We start from the raw sequence: 27,564 nt of genomic DNA on the forward strand, positions 1-27,564 counted from the left end.
CCCTTGAAATATGAAAGGGTTCTTAGTGGAACTCCCTGTGTGGGTTCTAGATGAAACCCTTGAAACATGAAAGGGTTCTTAGTGGAACTCCCTGCGTGGGTTCTTTGTAGAACCTCTCATGGGGGGTTCTGGGTGGAACCTTACACACACAGTTCTAGGTAGAACCCTCCAAAAGGGTTCCAGGTGGAACCTTTATAAAAAGGTTCTACCTGGAGCCAAAAAGGGTTCTCCTATGAGGACGAGCCGAAGAATAAGGGTTCTAAAAGGGTTCTTCAACAAGGGCTGAGGTTCTAACTGGAACCATTTGCTTCTGAAAAACCCTTTCCCGAAGAAAGGGTTTTTCAAGGGTTCTTGGTAACGCTAATGGTTCCAGTAAGAACCATTTTGATCCAGAGAACCCTTTAAAACCCCTTTTCTGAATAGTTGGTTTTAAAAGGGTTCTCACTAACACTAAGGGTTCCAGTAAGAACTATTTTGATCCAGAGAACCGTTTTTGGAAGAAAGAGTTCTTCAGGGATTGTTGAAAGCATGGGTAAGATCCTGTATCCTGTGTTTGTTTAATGTCAACATGATAAATGACCACAATACAATATAAATTAAACTGATCTGTAGAATACAATATGGTTCTTTATAGAACCCTCAGAAGACAAGACGGTTATCGGTGAAAACCTTTGAAAAGGGATGTTTTTAGAACCCCCTGTGTCAGGTCTAGATGAAACCCTTGAAACACGAAAGAGTCCTTTGTGGAACTCCCTGTGTGGGTTCTAGATGAAACCCTTGAAACATGAAAGGGTTCTTAGTGGAACTCCCTGCGTGGGTTCTAGATGAAACCCTTGACAAACGAAAGGGTTCTTAGTGGAAATCCCTGTGTGGGTTCTAGATGAAACCCTTGAAATACGAAAGGGTTCTTAGTGGAACTCCCTGCGTGGGTTCTAGATGAAAGTCTTGAAATACAAAAGGGTTCTTAGTGGAACTCCCTGTGTGGGTTCTAGATGAAACCCTTGAAATACGAAAGGGTTCTTAGTGGAACTCCCTGTGTGGGTTCTAGATGAAACCCTTGAAACATGAAAGGGTTCTTAGTGGAACTCCCTGCGTGGGTTCTTTGTAGAACCTCTCATGGGGGGGTTCTGGGTGGAACCTTACACACACAGTTCTAGGTAGAACCCTCCAAAAGGGTTCCAGGTGGAACCTTTATAAAAAGGTTCTACCTGGAGCCAAAAAGGGTTCTCCTATGAGGACGAGCCGAAGAATAAGGGTTCTAAAAGGGTTCTTCAACAAGGGCTGAGGTTCGAACTGGAACCATTTGCTTCTGAAAAACCCTTTCCCGAAGAAAGGGTTTTTCAAGGGTTCTTGGTAACGCTAATGGTTCCAGTAAGAACCATTTTGATCCAGAGAACCCTTTAAAACCCCTGTTCTGAATAGTTGGTTTTAAAAGGGTTCTCACTAACACTAAGGGTTCCAGTAAGAACTATTTTGATCCAGAGAACCGTTTTTGGAAGAAAGAGTTCTTCAGGGATTGTTGAAAGCATGGGTAAGATCCTGTGTCCTGTGTTTGTTCAATGTCAACATGATAAATGACCACAATATAATATGAACTAAACTGATCTGTAGAATACAATATGGTTCTTTATAGAACCCTCAGAAGACAAGACGGTTATCGGTGAAAACCTTTGAAAAGGGATGTTTTTAGAACCCCCTGTGTCAGGTCTAGATGAAACCCTTGAAACATGAAAGAGTTCTTTGTGGAACTCCCTGTGTGGGTTCTAGATGAAACCCTTGAAACATGAAAGGGTTCTTAGTGGAACTCCCTGCATAGGTTCTAGATGAAACCCTTGACAAACGAAAGGGTTCTTAGTGGAACTCCCTGTGTGGGTTCTAGATGAAACCCTTGAAATACGAAAGGGTTCTTAGTGGAACTCCCTGCGTGGGTTCTAGATGAAACCCTTGACAAACGAAAGGGTTCTTAGTGGAACTCCCTGTGTGGGTTCTAGATGAAACCCTTGAAATACGAAAGGGTTCTTAGTGAAACTCCCTGCGTGGGTTCTAGATGAAAGTCTTGAAATACAAAAGGGTTCTTAGTGGAACTCCCTGTGTGGGTTCTAGATGAAACCCTTGAAATACGAAAGGGTTCTTAGTGGAACTCCCTGTGTGGGTTCTAGATGAAACCCTTGAAACATGAAAGGGTTCTTAGTGGAACTCCCTGCGTGGGTTCTTTGTAGAACCTCTCATGGGGGGTTCTGGGTGGAACCTTACACACACAGTTCTAGGTAGAACCCTCCAAAAGGGTTCCAGGTGGAACCTTTATAAAAAGGTTCTACCTGGAGCCAAAAAGGGTTCTCCTATGAGGGCGAGCCAAAGAATAAGGGTTCTAAAAGGGTTCTTCAACAAGGGCTGAGGTTCTAACTGGAACCATTTGCTTCTGAAAAACCCTTTCCCGAAGAAAGGGTTTTTCAAGGGTTCTTGGTAACGCTAATGGTTCCAGTAAGAACCATTTTGATCCAGAGAACCCTTTAAAACCCCTTTTCTGAATAGTTGGTTTTAAAAGGGTTCTCACTAACACTAAGGGTTCCAGTAAGAACTATTTTGATCCAGAGAACCGTTTTTGGAAGAAAGAGTTCTTCAGGGATTGTTGAAAGCATGGGTAAGATCCTGTGTCCTGTGTTTGTTCAATGTCAACATGATAAATGACCACAATATAATATGAACTAAACTGATCTGTAGAATACAATATGGTTCTTTATAGAACCCTCAGAAGACAAGACGGTTATCGGTGAAAACCTTTGAAAAGGGATGTTTTTAGAACCCCCTGTGTCAGGTCTAGATGAAACCCTTGAAACATGAAAGAGTTCTTTGTGGAACTCCCTGTGTGGGTTCTAGATGAAACCCTTGAAACATGAAAGGGTTCTTAGTGGAACTCCCTGCATAGGTTCTAGATGAAACCCTTGACAAACGAAAGGGTTCTTAGTGGAACTCCCTGTGTGGGTTCTAGATGAAACCCTTGAAATACGAAAGGGTTCTTAGTGGAACTCCCTGCGTGGGTTCTAGATGAAACCCTTGACAAACGAAAGGGTTCTTAGTGGAACTCCCTGTGTGGGTTCTAGATGAAACCCTTGAAATACGAAAGGGTTCTTAGTGAAACTCCCTGCGTGGGTTCTAGATGAAAGTCTTGAAATACAAAAGGGTTCTTAGTGGAACTCCCTGTGTGGGTTCTAGATGAAACCCTTGAAATACGAAAGGGTTCTTAGTGGAACTCCCTGTGTGGGTTCTAGATGAAACCCTTGAAACATGAAAGGGTTCTTAGTGGAACTCCCTGCGTGGGTTCTTTGTAGAACCTCTCATGGGGGGTTCTGGGTGGAACCTTACACACACAGTTCTAGGTAGAACCCTCCAAAAGGGTTCCAGGTGGAACCTTTATAAAAAGGTTCTACCTGGAGCCAAAAAGGGTTCTCCTATGAGGGCGAGCCAAAGAATAAGGGTTCTAAAAGGGTTCTTCAACAAGGGCTGAGGTTCTAACTGGAACCATTTGCTTCTGAAAAACCCTTTCCCGAAGAAAGGGTTTTTCAAGGGTTCTTGGTAACGCTAATGGTTCCAGTAAGAACCATTTTGATCCAGAGAACCCTTTAAAACCCCTTTTCTGAATAATTGGTTTTAAAAGGGTTCTCACTAACACTAAGGGTTCCAGTAAGAACTATTTTGATCCAGAGAACCGTTTTTGGAAGAAAGAGTTCTTCAGGGATTGTTGAAAGCATGGGTAAGATCCTGTGTCCTGTGTTTGTTCAATGTCAACATGATAAATGACCACAATACAATATAAACTAAACTGATCTGTAGAATACAATATGGTTCTTTATAGAACCCTCAGAAGACAAGACGGTTATCGGTGAAAACCTTTGAAAAGGGATGTTTTTAGGACCCCCTGTGTCAGGTCTAGATGAAACCCTTGAAACATGAAAGAGTTCTTTGTGGAACTCCCTGTGTGGGTTCTAGATGAAACCCTTGAAACATGAAAGGGTTCTTAGTGGAACTCCCTGCGTGGGTTCTAGATGAAACCCTTGACAAACGAAAGGGTTCTTAGTGGAACTCCCTGTGTGGGTTCTAGATGAAACCCTTGAAATACGAAAGGGTTCTTAGTGGAACTCCCTGCGTGGGTTCTAGATGAAAGTCTTGAAATACAAAAGGGTTCTTAGTGGAACTCCTTGTGTGGGTTCTAGATGAAACCCTTGAAATACGAAAGGGTTCTTAGTGGAACTCCCTGTGTGGGTTCTAGATGAAACCCTTGAAACATGAAAGGGTTCTTAGTGGAACTCCCTGCGTGGGTTCTAGATGAAACCCTTGAAATACGAAAGGGTTCTTAGTGGAACTCCCTGCGTGGGTTCTAGATGAAAGTCTTGAAATACAAAAGGGTTCTTAGTGGAACTCCCTGTGTGGGTTCTAGATGAAACCCTTGAAATACGAAAGAGTTCTTAGTGGAACTCCCTGCGTGGGTTCTAGATGAAAGTCTTGAAATACAAAAGGGTTCTTAGTGGAACTCCCTGTGTGGGTTCTAGATGAAACCCTTGAAAGACGAAAGGGTTCTTAGTGGAACTCCCTGTGTGGGTTCTAGATGAAACCCTTGAAACATGAAAGGGTTCTTAGTGGAACTCCCTGCGTGGGTTCTTTGTAGAACCTCTCATGGGGGGTTCTGGGTGGAACCTTACACACACAGTTCTAGGTAGAACCCTCCAAAAGGGTTCCAGGTGGAACCTTTATAAAAAGGTTCTACCTGGAGCCAAAAAGGGTTCTCCTATGAGGACGAGCCGAAGAACCTTATATGGTTCTACTTAGCACTTTTATTTCTAAGAGTGTACCTCTCAGTTAGAGATGTCCGATAATGGCTTTTTTGCCGATATTGTCCGACTCTTAATTACCGATACCGATATATACAGTGGGGGAATGAACACATTATTATGCCTAATTTTGTTGTGATGCCCCGCTGGATGCATTAAACAATGTAACAAGGTTTTCCAAAATAAATCAACTCAAGTTATGGAAAAAAATGCCATATTTATTATTGAAGTCACAAAGTGCATTATTTTTTTTTAACATGCCCTCAAAACAGCAGCTTGGAATTTGGGACATGCTCTCCCTGAGAGAGCATGAGGAGGTTGAGGTGGGCGTGGTTGGGGGAGTGGGGGGTTAGGGCATACTTGCCAACCTTGAGACCTCCGATTTCGGGAGGTGGGGGTGGGCGTGGTCGGGGTGGGACGGGGGCGTGGCTAAAAGGGGAGGAGTATATTTACAGCTAGAATTCACCAAGTCAAGTATTTCATATATATATATATATAAGAAATACTTGACATTCAGTGAATTCTAGCTATATATATATATATATATATATATATATATATATATATATATATATATATATATATATATATATATATATATATATATATATATATATATATATATATATATATATATATAATATATATATATATATATAAATATATATATATATTTATTATATATATATATATGTATGTGTGGGAAAAAAATCACAAGACTACTTCATCTCTACAGGCCTGTTTCATGAGGGGTTCCCTCAATCATCTCCTGATGATTGAGGGAACCCCTCATGAAACAGGCCTGTAGAGATGAAGTAGTCTTGTGATTTTTCTCTCACACATACATATATTGCGCTCTACTATGGTATCGAGCACTATTTTTTGGATAACCTTATTAAGACATATATATATATATATATATATATATATATATATATATATATATATATATATATATATATATATATATATATATATATATATATATATTTTTTTTTAAATTATATATCAATCAATCAATCAATCAATGTTTATTTATATAGCCCTAAATCACAAGTGTCTCAAAGGGCTGCACAAGCCACAACGACATCCTCGGTACAAAGCCCACATAAGGGCAAGGAAAAACTCACCCCAGTGGGACGTCGATGTGAATGACTATGAGAAACCTTGGAGAGGACCGCATATGTGGGTAACCCCCCCTCTAGGGGAGACCGAAAGCAATGGATGTCGAGTGGGTCTGACATAATATATATAATAAATACTTGAATTTCAGTGTTCATTTATTTACACTTATACACACACATAACACTCATCTACTCATTGTTGAGTTAAGGGTTGAATTGTCCATCCTTGTTCTATTCTCTGTCACTATTTTTCGAACCATGCTGAACACCCTCTCTGATGATGCATTGATGTGTGGCACGCACAAAAGTGCTTTCATCAAATGCACTAGATGGCAGTATTGTCCCGTTTAAGAGTGTCACAACATTGCTGTTTATGGCAGACGAACTGCTTTACGGTATACAAAAAAGTGACTGCTGTTGTTGTGTGTTGTTGCCATGCTGGGAGGACGTTAATGAAACTGCCTAACAATAAACCTACATAAGAAACCAAAAACTATCCCTCCATCATTCTATAGTTATAACGTGATTGGGCAGGTACGCTTTTTTATATTGTGGAGGACCTGAGTCCGCCTGAATTTCGGGAGATTTTCGGGAGAAAATTTGTCCCGGGAGGTTTTCGGGAGAGGCGCTGAATTTCGGGAGTCTCCCGGAAAATCCGGGAGGGTTGGCAAGTATGGGTTAGGGGGTAGCGGGGGGTGTATATTGTAGCGTCCCGGAAGAGTTAGTGCTCCAAGGGGTTCTGGGTATTTGTTCTGTTGTGTTTATGTTGTGTTACGGTGCGGATGTTCTCCCGAAATGTGTTTGTCATTCTTGTTTGGTGTGGGTTCACATATTTGTAACAGTGTTAAAGTTGTTTATACGGCCACCCTCAGTGTGACCTGTATGGCTGTTGACCAAGTATGCCTTGCATTCACTTGTGTGTGTGTGAAAAGCCGTAGATATTATGCGATTGGGCGGGCACCACGTCCGTGTACCACTCCGTACCGTAAAAAGTCATACATTTTACTTTTTGAAATTGATACCGATTATTTCCGATATTACATTTTAAAGCATTTATCGGCCGATAATATCGGCAGTCCGATCTTATCGGACATCTCCACTCTCAGTATAAGGCATGCATTGTAAATTAACATATACATTATCATGCATTGTAAATAACATCACAACATTATACTACAGACTAGTAGACCCTCCGTCGCCTGGAAAGTGAGATGTGCGTCTCAGTTTTCCCTGGATCTCCCTCTGGACTGCCTCCCTCAATCCTTGACTTCCCCCCGCTTTGGACTCGGACCTGTAGACTTCTCTCTCCCCTGGACTTCCTCGTCTCTCGTTCAGCATTTACGGTCACACTCAACAGCTAATCTACACACATAGTCTTACATCATTCACACTCCATTTCCTTAGTTAGTATATTTAGTATTGTTTGATTATTATAAATATATCATAATATACATAATAAAATACTTAGAGCTATACTGCCCCCTAGTGTCTGTGTCGTCATCTCCCCATAGTCAAACATAACAATAAGATGCCTATACTTCACACTGTTAGAATGCTAATTGGCGGTATAGCTCGGTTGGTAGAGTGGCCGTGCCAGCAACTTGAGGGTTCCAGGTTCGAACCCCACTTCTGCCATCCTAGTCACTGCCGTTGTGTCCTTGGGCAAGACACTTTACCCAGTGCCACCCACACTGGTTTAAAAATGTAACTTAGATATTGGGTTTCACAATGTAAAGTGGTTTGAGTCACTTGAGAAATGCGCTATATAAATATAATTCACTTCACTAATGTTACCGAGATGCCGGCATGCTACCCGTTAGCGTTTCAGTTCGGCTCGGGCATTTCAGCATTCCACGAAATTCCCCGAAATTGCATATTCTCGTTTTAACAAAGTTCAAAACATAAATACCGAGACCAGCTCCTCCCCATCCAAGACTTTGGGGTCCCCGCTCCCTGTAAGGTTCACACAGCTTCTCTCAAGCCGCATCATCAGATCACGAGCGATGGGAAGGTTCTAGAAGGGAATGGGTTAAAAGGTAAAGAAAAGAAGACCTACATTGTGTGTCTCCTGTGTGGCTTTACCTCTTTCAGATCTTTTGTGTCCTTGAACGCGTCGCAGTTTAATGCTGAGGAAAGATGATTTTTTTTTATTTGGAGATTACAATCCATGGCACACATGCTGCTGATATTCAGTGTTTTACCCATGCAAGGAGCAGCTTCCTTGCCGTAATTGGTGGACCCTGCATGGCATGCACAGTAGTGGCCCGTGGCTCCAATGTGGCAGCTTCCATTTCCGCAGTTAATTGTCGGACATATTTCTAAGAAGAAGAAAAAACTCTAAATAAAGCAGTCTGATGCAAACAGTACATTAGTACCCAAGGTACCAGATTTATTAGCCCAATGAGTACCACAACAACATAGTGTCAGAATAATTATATCTAAGCAACGGCTGTTCACGACCTTTTCTTTGAACCGACCTTTTCTTTGAACTGTTTTGTAACCAAAGGCGGCGGATGTTTACGACCCCCTGCCCTTTAGAAACAGCTGTTGCCATGTAATCAGGAAAAGTCCTAACAAAAGAGGAGGCGTACAATCTTTCGTCAGAGCGTGGTGGGAGACTGTACAAAGAGTACAGCCCAGACGTCTCTCCTCAATTGAGCTAAATTGAATTCTGTCTCTGTTAAATTCCTTGCTTCTTTGTCTGTTTTAATAGATGTCATCAGTGTTTGAACCTGACACATAGTTTATCAAGAAATTGTCATGTCTGTGTGATCATGTTTTTGTTTTGTCATGTTCGGTTTTGTTTTTGGACTTTTTGTGCACTTTTGTTTTGTCACCATAGCAACCATTAGTTTTCACCTGTCACGTCACGCACCTGTTTCACGTTTTGAGTCACGCACCTGTTTTCGTTAATCATGTCTATAGTATTTAAGTTCATTGTTTTCAGTTTGTCGTTCTGACGACATCCCCGCATTTATACTCTCCACACACTTATGACCCTTGCTGCGCTTTTTCATGCCGATTTTGTCCATGCCAAGTAAGTTTTGTTTATTATTGCCACAGTTAGTGTTTTTTGTTGTTCATAGTTTTTACCTTTGTGCAAGTATTTGGTTTCATAGTTTGTTCTCCGCCATTGTGCGCGCCTTTTGTTTACTTCCTTTTTTTGTAGTTTAAATAAAAATATACTCACATTCCCGTCTCGCCCGAGCCAACTTTCCGTTGCACCCCGGAAAAGCAAACACCCAGGACCAAGTCATGACAGTAATATCTGTCATGTCTGTGTGATCATGTTTTTGTTTTGGTCATTACTGTCATGACTTGGTCCTGGGTGTTTGCTTTTCCGGGATGCAACGGAAAGTTGGCTCGGGCGAGACGGGAATGTGAGTACATTTTTATTTAAACTACAAAAAAAGGAAGTAAACAAAAGGCGCGCACAATGGCGGAGAACAAACTATGAAACCAAATACTTGCACAAAGGTAAAAACTATGAACAACAAAAAACACTAACTGTGGCAATAATAAACAAAACTTACTTGGCATGGACAAAAAGGGCATGAAAAAGCGCAGCAAGGGTCATAAGTGTGTGGAGAGTATAAATGCGGGGATGTCGTCAGAACGACAAACTGAAAACAATGAACTTAAATACTATAGACATGATTAACGAAAACAGGTGCGTGACTCAAAACGTGAAACAGGTGCGTGACGTGACAGGTGAAAACTAATGGTTGCTATGGTGACAAAACAAAAGTGCACAAAAAGTCCAAAAACAAAACCGAACATGACAAAACAAAAACATGATCAAACAGACATGACAGAAATGTATAAACAGAGTATATAATAATAAAACATAGGAGGTATAGATAATAAATAAAACAATATAATAGTGTATATATATATGTTGGAACAGTTGGAATCAGATGAAAAATGAGGGAGTTGAGGAACTTTGAAGAATGTCCCATTAATTTCAACGGGAATTTACAAAAAATGTGGGATTTTCGGGAAAAGCGGGAATTTTTTTGAAAATGGTAAAAAAAAAACTTGAATGGTTTGAATGAGTTGGAATGGTTGGTATTGGAATGTTTTCAAATCGGTCAAGAAATGTTGAAGTAGTAACATGTTGAATTGAGAAATGGTATTATGGAATTCCTGAAATTTCGGGAAAACCGGGAATTTTTTCAGTTAAAAAAAACTACTTTATGTTTTGTCCTGATTAAGAGGAATGTTTTGACGGTGGAATGGTTGAATTGGGTTGAAAAATGTGGAAGGTCGTAGTCGCTAGAAAAAAGGGTGGAAATAGGGCTTTGGAAAAGCAGGAATTCTGGAAAATCCTGGAATTTTTTTTTAACTTGGAAAAATGATAGTTTGAATTTCAGGAATGGTGGAATGTGTTGAAGGTGGAATGGTTTGAATAGGTTGAAACATGTGGAAATGGTGAAAGTTTGAAAAATGGCCAATTCATTTTGAATGGGAAACATTTCCTGGAAAACCTGGAATTTTGGTGTAGAATGCTTTGGAGCATTCACACAATTATGTACATTGTTTTAAGTAGACTGTCGATTTTACAGCAATAACTTTACATTTACAAAATGTTACTGTAATATATAGAGTTGTTCTTATTTTTTTTTACAACATTGGAAAATGGAAAAACAGTAGCACTGTTTTTTTGGGGTTTTTTTTACGGAAAAAGCTGGCAACTTTGTTGCCAGAATTTTTGTGTTAAATTGACATTGTTTTTACAACATTATATTGTTCATGGAAAAACAGTACAAGTTCTTTTTTTATTCTGCCAAATGAGCTGCCAGTTTTTCTACCGTAAAAACAAATGCACCGTCTTTCCATTTACAGTAAATACACCGTTAAAAACAACAACCGTAGATTTTACAGTCAAAAACTGGCAACTCAGTCAACATAATTTTAATGCAAAAAACAGTAGTAGTTTTTTTCAATTTACAGTATATGCTGTAAAGAACAACGTAACATTTATTGTCATTTTTATTAATTTGATGGGTAGTTTGCTGTACAGTTAAGTATTTTTATTATGTTTGGAAAGTATGATAATATACTGTAATATTTGTTGCAATATTGGATGCTCTTGCATAAGAGACACTGCAACAGGAGAGCAAACGGCATCCTCAAGGACTCATCCCACCCAGGTCACCACTGGCTTGAACTTTTGCCCTCAGGGAGGCGCTATAACACCATCCAAGCAAGGACAAATAGACTGAAAAACAGTTTCTATCCTAGAGCTGTTATTGCCCTAAACTCTGCACTTACCTGAACACTCACCACTTTATTACTTGCTTACCTCTGATAAAGATCTACTGTGCAATATGTTTTTTTTTAAACATTTTATTATGTTTTTAAATTTTAAATTGTTTTATTATTGTTGTTGTCTTAAGACTATTTTATGTAGGTTTGTTTTAAAAGCACTGAGCTGGATTGCTGTCCAATTTCGTTGTTTCCATAAAATGACAATAAAGGTATTCTGATTCTTAAAGTTGAAAAGGTATGCAATGTCAAGCAGTGCATATTTTTTCTTTCCAAATGAAAAAAATCAATTACATTTAGTGAGAAAATATGAAGTACTTTATTGACACATATCGAAATGATTTGGCGGGCCAGATCTGGCCCCCGGGCCTTGAGTTTGACACCTGTGGTCTAGTCTGAACAATCCATTTGCTCTGGATCATTGCTACATGCATGAAGTTTGCATTAAAATGCATTAAAATGGGTTCAGTATTGATCAAGTTATGATGGATGGATGGATGGACACTTCATCGTGTCTGTCACTAGATGGAGGTGTCGACCTGTTCAAGATGGCGGCTCCATGGCTCGTCAGTGCTTCTTTATAAAGGATGTCTATGGTTACTATCTTGGCGGAGTTGATCAAACAAACTTCATCAGGATGTTGCTGACCGCCACGGTTTGATGTATGTACAGCACTTGACTAAACCTGGTTATTTAAAGCAGTGGTCCCCAACCACCGGTCTGGGGACCGGTACCGGTCCGTGACGCATTTGCAACTGGGCTGCACAGAAACATTAATTAATTTATAAATTACCGCATTTTCTCCAACTTAATTTTTGCCTGTCTCACTAAACACACCAATAAGCTTGTTTATAGATGTGTATTACAACTCCTGATAGGAAGTCACCATTTGTTATAGTACATGAATGCACTTTAATGAACATATAAAATGTTAATGTGCCAGATTGTGGTATAATGTAGCCCGGAACAGTCAGGGCTGCATGGGATTCTGGGTATTTGTTCTGTTGTGTTTATGTTGTGTTAAGGTGCAGATGTTCTCCCAAAATGTGTTTGTCATTCTTGTTTGGTTTTGGTTCAAAGTGTGGCGCATTATTAGTAAGAGTGTTAAAGTTGTTCTATATGGTCACCGTCAGTGTAACCTGTGTGGCTGTTGACCAAGTATGCCTTGCTGTCACGTACTTTTGCAAGCAGAAGACGCATACTGCATAACAAGGGGTCGGGTTGGCACGTTGTTAATACTGATTGTAGAGGGCGCCAAATGCTGTACCATCATGGCACGCCCTTATTATAACTGTAAGGGTGAAAATCAGAGAATATTAATCCCGGGAGTTTTCTGCGAGAGGCATTGAAAACCGTCAGTCCATCCATCCATCCATCCATCTTCTTCCGCTTATCCGAGGTCGGGTCGCGGGGGCAGCAGCCTAAGCAGGGAAGCCCAGACTTCCCTCTCCCCAGCCACTTCGTCCAGTTCCTCCCGGGGGATCCCGAGGCGTTCCCAGGCCAGCCGGGAGACATAGTCTTCCCAACGTGTCCTGGGTCTTCCCCGTGGCCTCCTACCGGTCGGACGTGCCCGAAACACCTCCCTAGGGAGGCGTTCGGGTGGCATCCTGACCAGATGCCCGAACCACCTCATCTGGCTCCTCTTGATGTGGAGGAGCAGCGGCTTTACTTTGAGCTCCCCCTGAATGGCAGAGCTTCTCACCCTATCTCTAAGGGAGAGCCCCGCCACCCGGCGGAGGAAACTCATTTCAGCCGCTTGTACCCGTGATCTTGTCCTTTCGGTCATGACCCAAAGCTCATGACCATAGGTGAGGATGGGAACGTAGATCGACCGGTAAATCGAGAGCTTTGCCTTCCGGCTCAGCTCCTTCTTCACCACAACGGATCGATACAGCGTCCGCATTACTGAAGACGCCGCACCGATCCGCCTGTCGATCTCACCATCCACTCTTCCCCCACTCGTGAACAAGACTCCGAGGTACTTGAACTCCTCCACTTGGGGCAAGATCTCCTCCCCAACCCGGAGATGGCACTCCACCCTTTTCCGGGAGAGAACCATGGACCGAATGTCTCCCGGGAAAATCGGGGGGTCGGCAAGTTAGCTGCCGAGCCGCATCAGAGTGATCAAAGAGCCGCATGCCGCTCCGGAGCCGCGGGTTGCCGACCCCTGGTATATGCCATCAACGTGCCGGGGACCATCTCTTCGCAAAGAAACACGCCCAGGGCTCCCACTACTTCAGCGTTATGGTGAGTTGACTTTTCATGCCAATTTTGTTTGCTGTTTTTATCGTGGAAAGCCCGTCCGTGGAAATAACGCATACATTAAAGGGGAACATTATCACCAGACCTATGTAAGCGTCAATATATACCTTGATGTTGCAGAAAAAAAGACCACATATTTTTTTAACCGATTTCCGAACTCTAAATGGGTGAATTTTGGCGAATTAAACGCCTTTCTAATATTCGCTCTCGGAGCGATGACGTCACATCGGGCAGCAATCCGCCATTTTCTCAAACACCGAGTCAAATCAGCTCTGTTGTTTTCCGTTTTTTCGACTGTTTTCCGTACCTTGGAGACATCAGGCCTCGTCGGTGTGTTGTCGGAGGGTGTAACAACACCAACAGGGACGGATTCAAGTTGCACCAGTGGCCCAAAGATGCGAAAGTGGCAAGAAATTGGACGTTTGTTCCGCACACTTTACCCACGAAAGCTACGCTACGACAGAGATGGCAAGAATGTGTGGATATCCTGCGACACTCAAAGCAGATGCATTTCCAACCATAAAGTCAAAGAAATCTGCCGCCAGACCCCCATTGAATCTGCCGGAGTGTGTGAGCAATTCAGGGACAAAGGACCTCGGTAGCACGGCAAGCAATGGCGGCAGTTTGTTCCACCGATGATCAAGAGAAGAATATCGACCCCAGCTTCCCTGGCCTGCTGACATCAACTCCAAAACTGGACAGATCAGCTTTCAGGAAAAGAGCGCGGATGAGGGTATGTCTACAGAATATATTAATTGATGAAAATTGGGCACTCTCAAAGTGCATGTTGTCGCCAAATGTATTTCATATGCTGTAAACCTAGTTCATAGTTGTTAGTTTCCTTTAATGCCAAACAAACACATACCAATCGTTGGTTAGAAGGCGATCGCCGAATTCGTCCTCGCTTTCTCCCGTGTCGTTTTCGTCGGTTTCGCTTGCATACGGTTCAAACCGATATGGCTCAATAGCTTCAGTTTCTTCTTCAATTTCGTTTTCGCTACCTGCCTCCACACTACAACCATCCGTTTCAATACATGCGTAATCTGTTGAATCGCTGAAATCCGAGTCTGAATCCGAGCTAATGTCGCTATAGCTCGCTGTTCTTTCCGCCATGTTTGTTTGTGTTGGCTTCACTATGTGACGTCACAGGAAAATGGACGTGTGTATATAACGATGGTTAAAATCAGGCACTTTGAAGCTTTTTTTTAGGGATATTGCGTGATGGGTAAAATTTTGAAAAAAACTTCGAAAAATATAATAAGCCACTGGGAACTGATTTTTAATGGTTTTAACCCTTCTGAAATTGTGATAATGTTCCCCTTTAAGCCGGTCCCTGATAGAAAAAAGGTTGGGGACCCCCTGATTTAGAGCATTTATAGCATGCAGTGCAAGTAAATGTGCGGTGAAGATGGGTACGTGACGTTGAACAGAATGGTGCAATATGGTGTTTCAGACCTTCACATGGCTCTTCATTGGAAGTCGAGGTGAGTCCGCCCGACTTGTTTGCAAAGCCCACGTGGCAGACGCAGTTATAGCTGCCTTCTGTGTTGATGCACGTCGCATTACTTCCACAAATATTTTCCTCCAGACACTCATCCTCATCTACAAATACACAAATAACAATCAACTCAACATTTACTCTGCATGCTGGCATACGTGTAATACAAAGGTTTGCTTCATTGCGGCCATGTTTTGTTTCTCAACCAATCTTGTCATTCCCCTAAAAAGGTGCGGATCAAATATCACAATGGTCTGGCAAAATCCATCCATCCATCCATCTTCTTCCACTTATCCGAGGTCGCGTCGCGGGGGCAGCAGTCTAAGCAGGGAAGCCCAGACTTCCCTCTCCCCAGCCACTTCATCCAGCTCCTCCCGGGGGACCCCGAGGCGTTCCCAGGCCAGCCGGGAGACATAGTCTTCCCAACGTGTCCTGGGTCTTCCCCGCGGCCTTCTACCGGTCGGACGTGCCCTAAACACCTCCCTAGGGAGGCGTTCGGGTGGCATCCTGACCAGATGCCCGAACCACCTCATCTGGCTCCTCTCGATGTGGAGGAGCAGCGGCTTTACTTTGAGCCCCTCCCGGATGGCAGAGCTTCTCACCCTATCTCTAAGGGAGAGCCCCGCTACCCGGCGGAGGAAACTCATTTCGGCCGCTTGTACCCGTGATCTTGTCCTTTCGGTCATAACCCAAAGTTCATGACCATAGGTGAGGATGGGAACGTAGATCGACCGGTAAATTGAGAGCTTTGCCTTCCGGCTCAGCTCCTTCTTCACCACAACGGACCGATACAGCGTCCGCATTACTGAAGACGCCGCACCGATCCGCCTGTCGATCTCACGATTCACTCTTCCCTCACTCGTGAACAAGACTCCGAGGTACTTGAACTCCTCCACTTGGGGCAAGATCTCCTCCCCAACCCGGAGATGGCACTCCACCCTTTTCCGGGCGAGAACCATGGACTCGGACTTGGAGGTGCTGATTCTCATCCCAGTCGCTTCACACTCAGCTGCGAACCGATCCAGTGAGAGCTGAAGATCCTGGCCAGATGAAGCCATCAGGACCACATCATCTGCAAAAAGCAGAGACCTAATCCTGCAGCCACCAAACCAGATCCCCTCAACGCCTTGACTGCGCCTAGAAATTCTGTCCATAAAAGTTATGAACAGAATCGGTGACAAAGGGCAGCCTTGGCGGAGTCCAACCCTCACTGGAAACGTGTCCGACTTACTGCCGGCAATGCGGACCAAGCTCTGGCACTGATCATACAGGGAGCAGACTGCCACAATCAGACAGTCCGATACCCCATACTCTCTGAGCACTCCCCACAGGACTTCCCGAGGGACACGGTCGAATGCCTTCTCCAAGTCCACAAAACACATGTAGACTGGTTGGGCAAACTCCCATGCACCCTCAAGGACCCTGCCGAGAGTATAGAGCTGGTCCACAGTTCCACGACCAGGACGAAAACCACACTGTTCTTCCTGAATCCGAGGTTCCACTATCCGGCGTAGCCTCCTCTCCAGTACACCTGAATAGACCTTACCGGGAAGGCTGAGGAGTGTGATCCCACGATAGTTAGAACACACCCTCTGGTTCCCCTTCTTAAAGAGAGAAACCACCACCCCGGTCTGCCAATCCAGTGGTACCGCCCCCGATGTCCACGCGATGCTGCAGGTCTGGCAAAATGTGTGAGAAATTTCAAGTCAATTCCACTAATGGGGTTTGATTAACTGTTACGGCGTGGTCATGTCCTGGGTATGCCGTTAAAGTGGAGGCTCTTCTTTGGGGTCTTGGGGCACTACTGTAAACCCAGGTGGCCCTTGGCAAAGGCCTAGTACCTGACTGCCCCCTAGCCAGGGATACGGTGAAGAACGCAACGGCGGAGCAGGCGGAAGACGGTAGATTTAAGAACGACCGCACCGGCTGCGATGGCGGAAGAAGGCTGCAGCAGAAAAGGGTCCCCAGTCGTCTTGGACTCCATGCCACTGGACCCTGACCCGATTCAGTCAAGGATCGTGTGGTGCACCAGTCTCCCCACGTAAAACAAAGCCACGCACAGGCATCCTCCATAAAGGGATACACCCCTACCAGGAGGATCGTCATACTCGTTCAAGTGACCGCCGATGATGATGACGGCGTGGTCGCATGTTAATGTGCGGATCGTTTCCCCAAGATGCAGATGGAACTCTGGAGGCAGTGTGCAGGTAAGACAATGATTTATTTACCATGAATCAGTCAAAATACAGAAAAGCATGCCAATTGCATGGGAAGCGAAGGAAGTAGCTAACGGGAAAAACTTAGCTTTGAACCAGGAATCAAAGAGTGCACCAATGGCGGGGTCCCAAGACGGAATTCCGGAGACAGTGTGCAGGTAGGACAATGATTTATTTACCGTAAATCAGTCCAAATACCAATTGCACAGGAAGCTAAAGAAATAGCTAACGGGAAAAACTTAGCTTTGAACCAGGAATCAAAGAGTGCACCAATGGCGGGGTCCCAAGACGGAATTCCGGAGGCAGCGTGAGGGTAGGACAATGATTTATTTACCATAAATCAGTCCAAATACCGATTGCAGAGGAAGCTAAGGAAACAGCTAACGGAAAAACTTAGCATCGAACCAGGAATCAAAGAGTGCACCAATGGCGGGGTCGCATGTTAATGCGCGGATCGTTTCCCCAAGATGCAGACGGAACTCTGGAGGCAGTGTGCAGGTAAGACAATGATTTAATTACCATAAATCAGTGAAAATACAGAAAAGCATGCCAATTGCTTTGGAAGCTAAGGAAGTAGCTAACGGGAAAACCTAGCATTGAACCAGGAATCAATGAGTATATCAATGTAACTCATTGCATGAGCAAACAAGTGGCGAAAAGCAGGAATAAATATCTCTCTGATTAGTGCCCGGGAGCAGGTGAGCGTCCCAAACACTGATCAGAGGCAGGCGGAAATAATCAGCACCCATGGCAACCAGTAAAACGCAAACCCAGGGGTGTTGGAACAGAACTAAGGGAGTCTTTAACTAAACAAAACATGACAAATAACGACGCCATGTGGTGTATTTTTTCTGACAAATAACCGCACAGGCAACGTAAGCAAAGTGCATGAATGCTCAGCTTTGTGTGCAACACTTCAGTTCCTAATTTCTTTCACACATGCAATGTTGATGCATCTTACCGTCGCAGTCATAATCATCTCGGCGCCCTCTTGGACTGGCAACAAAGCCCTTCTTGCACACACATTGGTAGCTTCCAATGCTGTTGACACATGTGGCCCGCGGTCCACAGATGTCTTTGCGGGCCCAACACTCATTTATGTCTGGGAAAAAAAACCCATCAACAGATGAAAGCAGCTGTAAATCTAACATCTTACAGTCAAATCATACCTTGACACATTTGTAATCCTTCTTGCAGGCTTTGGTAACCTTTACGACACTTGCAGGAGAAGCTGCCGAGAGTGTTGATACACTCTGCGTTCTCTCCACATCTTCCACCGTCCCCAGCAGAGTCTTCCGCATCGTCCGCGCACTCGTCGGAATCTTTGAGGCAGAGATGACAAAAATAAGAATACACATTGGGCCAGATCCAAAAAAACAAGTGGCATCCATCCATCCATCCATCTTCTTCCGCTTATCCGAGGTCGGGTCGCGGGGGCAGCAGCTTAAGCAGGGAAGCCCAGACTTCCCTCTCCCCAGCCACTTCGTCCAGCTCCTCCCGGGGGATCCCGAGGCGTTCCCAGGCCAGCCGGGAGAGATAGTCTTCCCAGCGTGTCCTGGGTCTTCCCCGTGGCCTCCTACCGGTCGGACGTGCCCGAAACACCTTCCTAGGGAGGCGTTCGGGTGGCATCCTGACCAGATGCCCGAACCACCTCATCTGGCTCCTCTCGATGTGGAGGAGCAGCGGCTTTACTTTGAGCTCCCCCCGAATGACAGAGCTTCTCACCCTATCTCTAAGGGAGAGCCCCGCCACTCGGCGGAGGAAACTCATTTCGGCCGCTTGTACCCGTGATCTTGTCCTTTCGGTCATGACCCAAAGCTCATGACCATAGGTGAGGATGGGAACGTAGATCGACCGGTAAATCGAGAGCTTTGCCTTCCGGCTCAGCTCCTTCTTCACCACAACGGATCGATACAGCGTCCGCATTACTGAAGACACCGCACCGATCCGCCTGTCGATCTCACGATCCACTCTTCCCCCACTCGTGAACAAGACTCCGAGGTACTTGAACTCCTCCACTTGGGGCAAGATCTCCTCCCCAACCCGGAGATGGCACTCCACCCTTTTCCGGGAGAGAACCATGGACTCGGACTTGGAGGTGCTGATTCCCATCACAGTCGCTTCACACTCGGCTGCGAGCCGATCCAGTGAGAGCTGAAGATCTTGGCCGGAGGAAGCCATCAGGACCACATCATCTGCAAATAGCAGTGACCTAATCCTGCAGCCACCAAACCAGATCCCCTCAACGCCTTGACTGCGCCTAGAAATTCTGTCCATAAAGGTTATGAACAGAATTGGTGACAAAGGGCAGCCTTGGCGGAGTCCAACCCTCACTGGAAACGTGTCCGACTTACTGCCGGCAATGCGGACCAAGCTCTGGCACTGATCATACAGGGAGCGGACTGCCACAATAAGACAGTCCGTTACCCCATACTCTCTGAGCACTCCCCACAGGACTTCCCGAGGGACGCGGTCGAATGCCTTCTCCAAGTCCACAAAGCACATGTAAACAAAGAAGATCTCTGGCTCTCACAGACCTGTAACTTCTTCTTTAAGAAGCTCTTCTGTCCTCCACTCGTTACCTGTATTAATGGCACCTGTTTGAACTCGTTATCTGTATAAAAGACATCTGTCCACAGCCCCAAACAGTCAGACAAAACAAGTGTTTAATTTATAAAATTGTGTGTACTATTAGTGATCGCCTAAGACTGCGTGTACAATTGATCAGTGCACAACCCTATTTAAATGAGTTGTTGGCGTGCATGCCAGCTGTCACCATGGAGACATTCTTTTCCATTCACATTTGTGGCGTCCAATGCTCCAACCTGGAGTGTTCCGTCATGTGAAGCATGCAGCGCACAGATATGTTAGGTACCGCCTTTTAGTTAGTTTAGTTGAGTCTTTATTTGAAGGGACAATGCACAGAGACATTAAGCTCAAAGACAGATATGTTCTGCACCAGATCGATTTATTTATATATGAATAAAATCGATTTTATTTTTTATATATATATATGAAGAAAAAAAAAAAATCGATTTTATCATATATATATGATATATATGTATATATAAATCGATTTTATATATATATGTATATATATATATATATATATATATATATATATATATATATATATATATATATATATATAAATCGATTATATATATATATACTTTATATATATGTATATATATATATATATGTATATATATATATATAAATCGATTATATATATATATATATATATATATACTTTATATATCTATATATATTTATATATATATATATATATATATACATATATATATAAAAACAAAATCAATTTTATTTTTTATTTATATATATATATATACACAAAATAAAATAGATTTTATTTTTATATATGTATATATATAAAAATAAAATCGATTTATATATATATATATATATATATATATAATTTTTTTATATATATTTAAAAAATAAAATACATTTTTTAAATATATATATATATAAAAATAAAATAGATTTTCTTTATATATATATATATATATATATATATATATATATATATAAAATCTGTTTAATTCTTTATATATATATATATATATATATATATATATATATGTATAAATGTATATATATATATATATACTTTATATATCTATATATATATTTATATATATATATATATATATATATATATATATATATACATATATATATAAAAACAAAACCAATTTTATTTTTTATTTATATATATATATATATATATACACAAAATAAAATCGATTTTATTTTTATATATGTATATATATAAAAATAAAATCGATTTATATATATATATATATATATATATATAGATATGTATATATATATATATAATTTTTTATATATATATAAAAAATAAAATTAATATATATATATATATATATAAATAAAATAGATTTTCTTTATATATATATATATATATATATATATATATATATATATATAAAATCTGTTTAATTCTTTATATATATATATATATATATATATATATATATATATGTATATATGTATATATATATATATATATATATATATATATATATATATAAAATCTGTTTAATTCTTTATATATATATATATATATATATATATATATATATATATATATATATATATATATATATATATATATATATATATATAGTTTTATTTTAATTTCCCCTCGGGGATTAATAAAGTATTTCTGATTCTGATACAAAAAAGAAAATGTATTTTATTTTTTATATATATGTATATATATATATATATATGTATATATATATATATATATATATATATATATATATATATATATATATATATATATATATATATATAAAATCTGTTTAATTCTTTATATATATATATATATATATATAATTGTTTTTATTTTTTTTACCGAAGAATCGTTATGAATAAGAATCGTGATTTATTTGAAAATCTTTTTTTTTTTTTTTAAACCCCTACAATCGATTCAGAGGCACTACATAGATACAAATCATTTACCATTTAGTTTTTCCTTAATTTATATTTTACATGCATACTTTCAATACGACCAATGTATGATCCTGTAACGACTTGGTATCGGATCGATAACCTAAATGTGTGGCATCATCCAAAACTAATATAAAGTATCAAAGAAGAGAATAATAAGTGATTATTACATTTTAACAGAAGTGTAGATAGAAAATAAGCGGATATTAACAAGTAGATTAATAATCAATTTTTACAGCTTGTGCTTGATAATGTGTACAAAATAATAGTTATAATATGTTACTGCACAGACTAATTAGGAGTCTTTGTTTGTTTACTTACTACTAAAAGACAAGTTGTCTAGTATGTTCACTATTTTATTTAAGGACTAAATTGCAATAATAAACATATGTTTCATGCACACTAAGATGTTTTGTTAAAATAAAGACAATAAGCCAATTTTTTTGTGGTCCCCTATTTAGAAATAGGGTTTCTCTTTGGGGTAGGGTTGTCCCGATACCAACATTTTGGTGCCGGTACCGGTACTTTTTGATACTTTTGTTTTGGTCTCATTAAAAAGTTTGCTATATTTTGCAACACCACCATCTGCTGGATGCGGCAAAGAACTGCACCACTTCAATCAATCAAAACCCTTTTTTTGTGTGTGTTTGGGGAGTCCAATAAGACATTCTTACCAATGCATCCGTCATCCTCCATGATGAATCCTATGGAACATCCATCTTCTTCTGACTGCGCCAAGATGGACAGCAGGCACAGAGCTGGAAGGAAAAAAGACGAGACACGGAAGTCAAGACGCCCACAGTTCATCACCTTCCCTCGCACGCCGTGACATCTCTAAAAATGGTGCCCACGCTTCACCTCAATCACGCCGGGAAAAAAAAGCATGTCAGCCGAGATGTCACAGAGGCAAATGCCCTGTTTTTTTTTTTCACCCTCGTTTCCTCAGATTGTTCCCAACGCCATGTGCGCCATCATTCATGAGGCGGCGTGGAACTTCCTATGGGCCTAGGAAACCTAGGCTGGTATTGGAGGGAGTACAATATAACTCTGAATCACAGCAGATGGATATAAAGTATATGGAGACAGGAAGAACGCGCCCAATCACGCCTTTTTTCTCCATAAAAAAACATTTCACACTTAGGATCTTTTTTTTATGCATTCTAACTCGTAAATAAAAGCTAGCAAAAGTCAGCTAACAATAGAGGTAATGGGAGGCGCTCTATTACGTTTGTAAAGCGCTCTAAAAAAACATCCAAAAGCCTCCATCATTTTATATACACGCTGTAAGATTATATTCATAACAACATGTAATATATACATGATGTAAGTATATATGTAGTATCTAGTAACATTCATAATAACATGTAATATATACATGATGTAAGTATATATGTCATGTAGTAACATTCATAATAACATGCAATATATACATGATGTAAGTATATATGTCATGTAGTAACATTCATAATAACATGTAAGTATATATGTCATGTAGTAACATTCATAATAACATGTAATATATACATGATGTAAGTATATATGTCATGTGGTAACATTCATAATAACATGTAATATATACATGATGTAAGTATATATGTAGTATCTAGTAACATTCATAATAACATGTAATATATACATGATGTAAGTATATATGTCATGTAGTAACATTCATAATAACATGTAATATATACATGATGTAAGTATATATGTCATGTAGTAACATTCATAATAACATGTAATATATACATGATGTAAGTATATATGTCATGTAGTAACATTCATAATAACATGTAATATATACATGATGTAAGTATATATGTCATGTAGTAACATTCATAATAACATGTAAGTATATATGTCATGTAGTAACATTCATAATAACATGTAATATATACATGATGTAAGTATATATGTCATGTAGTAACATTCATAATAACATGTAATATATACATGATGTAAGTATATATGTCATGTAGTAACATTCATAATAACATGTAAGTATATATGTCATGTAGTAACATTCATAATAACATGTAATATATACATGATGTAAGTATATATGTCATGTAGTAACATTCATAATAACATGTAATATATACATGATGTAAGTATATATGTCATGTAGTAACATTCATAATAACATGTAATATATACATGATGTAAGTATATATGTCATGTGGTAACATTCACAATAACATGTAATATATACATGATGTAAGTATATATGTAGTATCTAGTAACATTCATAATAACATGTAATATATACATGATGTAAGTATATATGTCATGTAGTAACATTCATAATAACATGTAATATACACATGATGTAAGTATATATGTCATGTAGTAACATTCATAATAACATGTTATATATACATGACGTAAGTATATATGTCATGTATTAACATTCATAATAACATGTAATATATACATGATGTAAGTATATATGTAATGTAGTAACATTCATAATAACATGTAAGTATATATGTCATGTAGTAACATTCATAATAACATGTAATATATACATGATGTAAGTATATATGTCATGTAGTAACATTCATAACAACATGTGATATATACATGATGTAAGTATATATGTCATGTAGTAACATTCATAATAACATGTAATATATACATGATGTAAGTATATATGTAGTATCTAGTAACATTCATAATAACATGTAATATATACATGATGTAAATATATAAGTAATGTAGTAACATTCATAATAACATGTAATATATACATGATGTAAATATATAAGTAATGTAGTAACATTCATAATAACATGTAATATATACATGATGTAAGTATATTATGTCATGTAGTAACATTCATAATAACATGTAATATATACATGATGTAAGTATATATGTAGTATCTAGTAACATTCATAATAACATGTAATATATACATGTAAGTATATATGTCATGTAGTAACATTCATAATAACATAGGGAGTGGATGAGATCCGCCCGGAGTTCCTTAAGGCTCTGGATGCTGTGGGGCTGTCTTGGTTGACAAGACTCTGCAGCATCGCGTGGACATCGGGGGCGGTACCTCTGGATTGGCAGACCGGGGTGGTGGTTCCTCTCTTTAAGAAGGGGAACCGGAGGGTGTGTTCTAACTATCGTGGGATCACACTCCTCAGCCTTCCCGGTAAGGTCTATTCAGGTGTACTGGAGAGGAGGCTACGCCGGATAGTCGAACCTCGGATTCAGGAGGAACAGTGTGGTTTTCGTCCTGGTCGTGGAACTGTGGACCAGCTCTATACTCTCGGCAGGGTCCTTGAGGGTGCATGGGAGTTTGCCCAACCAGTCTACATGTGCTTTGTGGACTTGGAGAAGGCATTCGACCGTGTCCCTCGGGAAGTCCTGTGGGGAGTGCTCAGAGAGTATGGGGTATCGGACTGTCTGATTTTGGCGGTCCGCTCCCTGTATGATCAGTGTCAGAGCTTGGTCCGCATTGCCGGCAGTAAGTCGGACACGTTTCCAGTGAGGGTTGGACTCCGCCAAGGCTGCCCTTTGTCACCCATTCTGTTCATAACTTTTATGGACAGAATTTCTAGGCGCAGTCAAGGCGTTGAGGGGATCCGGTTTGGTGGATGCAGGATTAGGTCTCTGCTATTTGCAGATGATGTGGTCCTGATGGCTTCATCTGGCCAGGATTTTCAACTCTCGCTGGATCGGTTCGCAACCGAGTGTGAAGCGACTGGGATGAGAATCAGCACCTCCAAGTCCGAGTCCATGGTTCTCGCCCGGAAAAAGGTGGAGTGCCATCTCCGGGTTGGGGAGGAGACCCTGCCCCAAGTGGAGGAGTTCAAGTACCTCGGAGTCTTGTTCACGAGTGAGGGAAGAGAGTGGATGGTGAGATCGACAGGCGGATCGGTGCGGCATCTTCAGTAATGTGGACGCTGTATCGATCCGTTGTGGTGAAGAAGGAGCTGAGCCGGAAGGCAAAGCTCTCAATTTACCGGTCGATCTACGTTCCCATCCTCACCTATGGTCATGAGCTTTGAGTTATGAGCTTAGATGATAAAAGCTAGATTGTACAACGGAGTTAATCTGATGTTCCAGTTTAAGATCGTTGTCCAACTTAAAACCAAGATTTGTGACTGTGGGTTTGAAATTTCGGTTCGCAGCCAAGTGTGAAGCGACTGGGATGGGAATCAGCACCTCCAAGTCTGAGTCCATGGTTCTCGCCCGGAAAAGGGTGGAGTGCCATCTCCGGGTTGGGGAGGAGACCATGCCCCAAGTGGAGGAGTTCAAGTACCTCGGAGTCTTGTTCACGAGTGAGGGAAGAGAGTGGATGGTGAGACCGACAGGCGGATCGGTGCGGCGTCTTCAGTAATGTGGACGCTGTATCGATCCGTTGTGGTGAAGAAGGAGCTGAGCCGGAAGGCAAAGCTCTCAATTTACCGGTCGATCTACGTTCCCATCCTCACCTATGGTCATGAGCTTTGGGTTATGACCGAAAGGACAAGATCACGGGTACAAGCGGCCGAAATGAGTTTCCTCCGCTGGGTGGCGGGTCTCTCTCTTAGAGATAGGGTGAGAAGCTCTGTCATCTGGGAGGAGCTCAAAGTAAAGCCGCTGCTCTTCCACTTGGAGAGGAGCCAGATGAGGTGGTTCAGGCATCTGGTCCGGATGCCACTCGAACGCCTCCCTAGGGAGGTGTTTAGGGCACGTTCGACCGGTAGGAGGCCACGGGGAAGACCCAGGACACGTTGGGAAGACTATGTCTCCCAGCTGGCCTGGGAACGTCTCGGGATCCCCCGGGAGGAGCTGGACGAAGTGGCTGGGGAGAAGGGAAGTCTGGGCTTCCCTGCTTAGGCTGCTGCCCCCTGCGACCCGACCTCGGATTAGCGGAATAAGATGGATGTTTAAATGGATGGATTTTAGCCATTAGTTTAACAATGGCTGGAGATAATCCGCAATTGTAAAAATAGGCTAAAAGTCCAAAACAAAGCCAATTATTGCAGCGCTCTATCTGTTCTTCACAGGAAGTAACAAAAAAACTAAACTAAAAAAAAATCCATTGAAGTCTTTCAAGTTTAATCATTTTCCATTGAAGTTTTTCTGACTCACCCTGAAGCAGAATGATCCTCCTCCCAGCCATGGTGACCAGAAGAAAACTGTGCTTTCTTCTCCTCTTCTTACTTGTCTTCTCTTCTACTCTGGTCTTCTCTTCAAAACCACTTGATGGTGTCCTGCCTACAGACTCATGCTGACTGCTTTCATGTGTGTCTGACTTACAAGCTGGGGAGGACTTTTCTGTGTGGGCGTGGGTGTGATGTATGATGTTTGCTTTTGGCACAGACCGCCTCTCACTTCCTGATTCATTGCTTCAAAAAGTATTCTCCCCCTACTCCACGTTGGATGTCTCAACCATTTGTTGATTTCATAAACGAAATAGATATAGATCAATGTAATTTGTCTTTTTTGATAAGAATATGCAAAAACATAATATTATATCAAAGAGTGCCATTCTCAAATGGGAACTGCACTTTTTTGGGGGGGAATTTTGCCTTTTTTTTTAATGCATTCTAACTTGTAAATACAGATAATCACTTTGAAATTGTCTTGAGGACATAAAAGCGTGGTTGGTTGTAAACTTTCTAAACTTAAAAACGAATAAGATGGAAATTATTCTATTTGATTGAAAAGTCTGACAGAATGCTCCCCCCAGTGACCTGGACCCTCCTGGTGCCTTATTTCAAACCCACACTCACAAATGTTGGTTTTAAGTTGGACAATGAGCTTAAATTGGAACATCGAGGATGGCGTGGCGAAGTTGGGAGAGTGGCCGTGCCAGCAATCTGAGGGTTCCTGGTTCGATCCCCATCCTAGTCACGTCCGTTGTGTCT

At 41.1% G+C, this 27,564-nt stretch overlaps 1 protein-coding gene across 2 annotated transcripts in view; it reads right to left on the reverse strand.

The window, feature by feature from the left end:
• The window catches only part of LOC133620674 (adhesion G protein-coupled receptor E3-like), a 55,520-nt gene extending 28,692 nt beyond the window's left edge, over positions 1–26,828 (reverse strand). Inside the window, exons 1-9 of one of the 2 annotated variants that reach the window (XM_061982273.1) lie at positions 26,786–26,828; positions 22,372–22,455; positions 19,732–19,776; positions 18,364–18,516; positions 18,156–18,296; positions 14,936–15,082; positions 8,152–8,268; positions 8,033–8,076; positions 7,860–7,964 (exon numbers count right to left, since the gene is read on the reverse strand). In XM_061982273.1, coding sequence (XP_061838257.1) covers positions 7,860–7,964; positions 8,033–8,076; positions 8,152–8,268; positions 14,936–15,082; positions 18,156–18,296; positions 18,364–18,516; positions 19,732–19,776; positions 22,372–22,455; positions 26,786–26,816 — 867 coding nt within the window. In that variant the 5' untranslated portion in view covers positions 26,817–26,828. The remainder of the gene's footprint in view (positions 1–7,859; positions 7,965–8,032; positions 8,077–8,151; positions 8,269–14,935; positions 15,083–18,155; positions 18,297–18,363; positions 18,517–19,731; positions 19,777–22,371; positions 22,456–26,785) is intronic. The other variant, XM_061982274.1, reaches the window with a different exon arrangement.
• Between the last annotated feature and the right edge of the window lie 736 nt (positions 26,829–27,564).

Source organism: Nerophis lumbriciformis, linkage group LG24 (assembly GCF_033978685.3).
Source record: "Nerophis lumbriciformis linkage group LG24, RoL_Nlum_v2.1, whole genome shotgun sequence".
NCBI classification, from domain to species: domain Eukaryota; kingdom Metazoa; phylum Chordata; class Actinopteri; order Syngnathiformes; family Syngnathidae; genus Nerophis; species Nerophis lumbriciformis.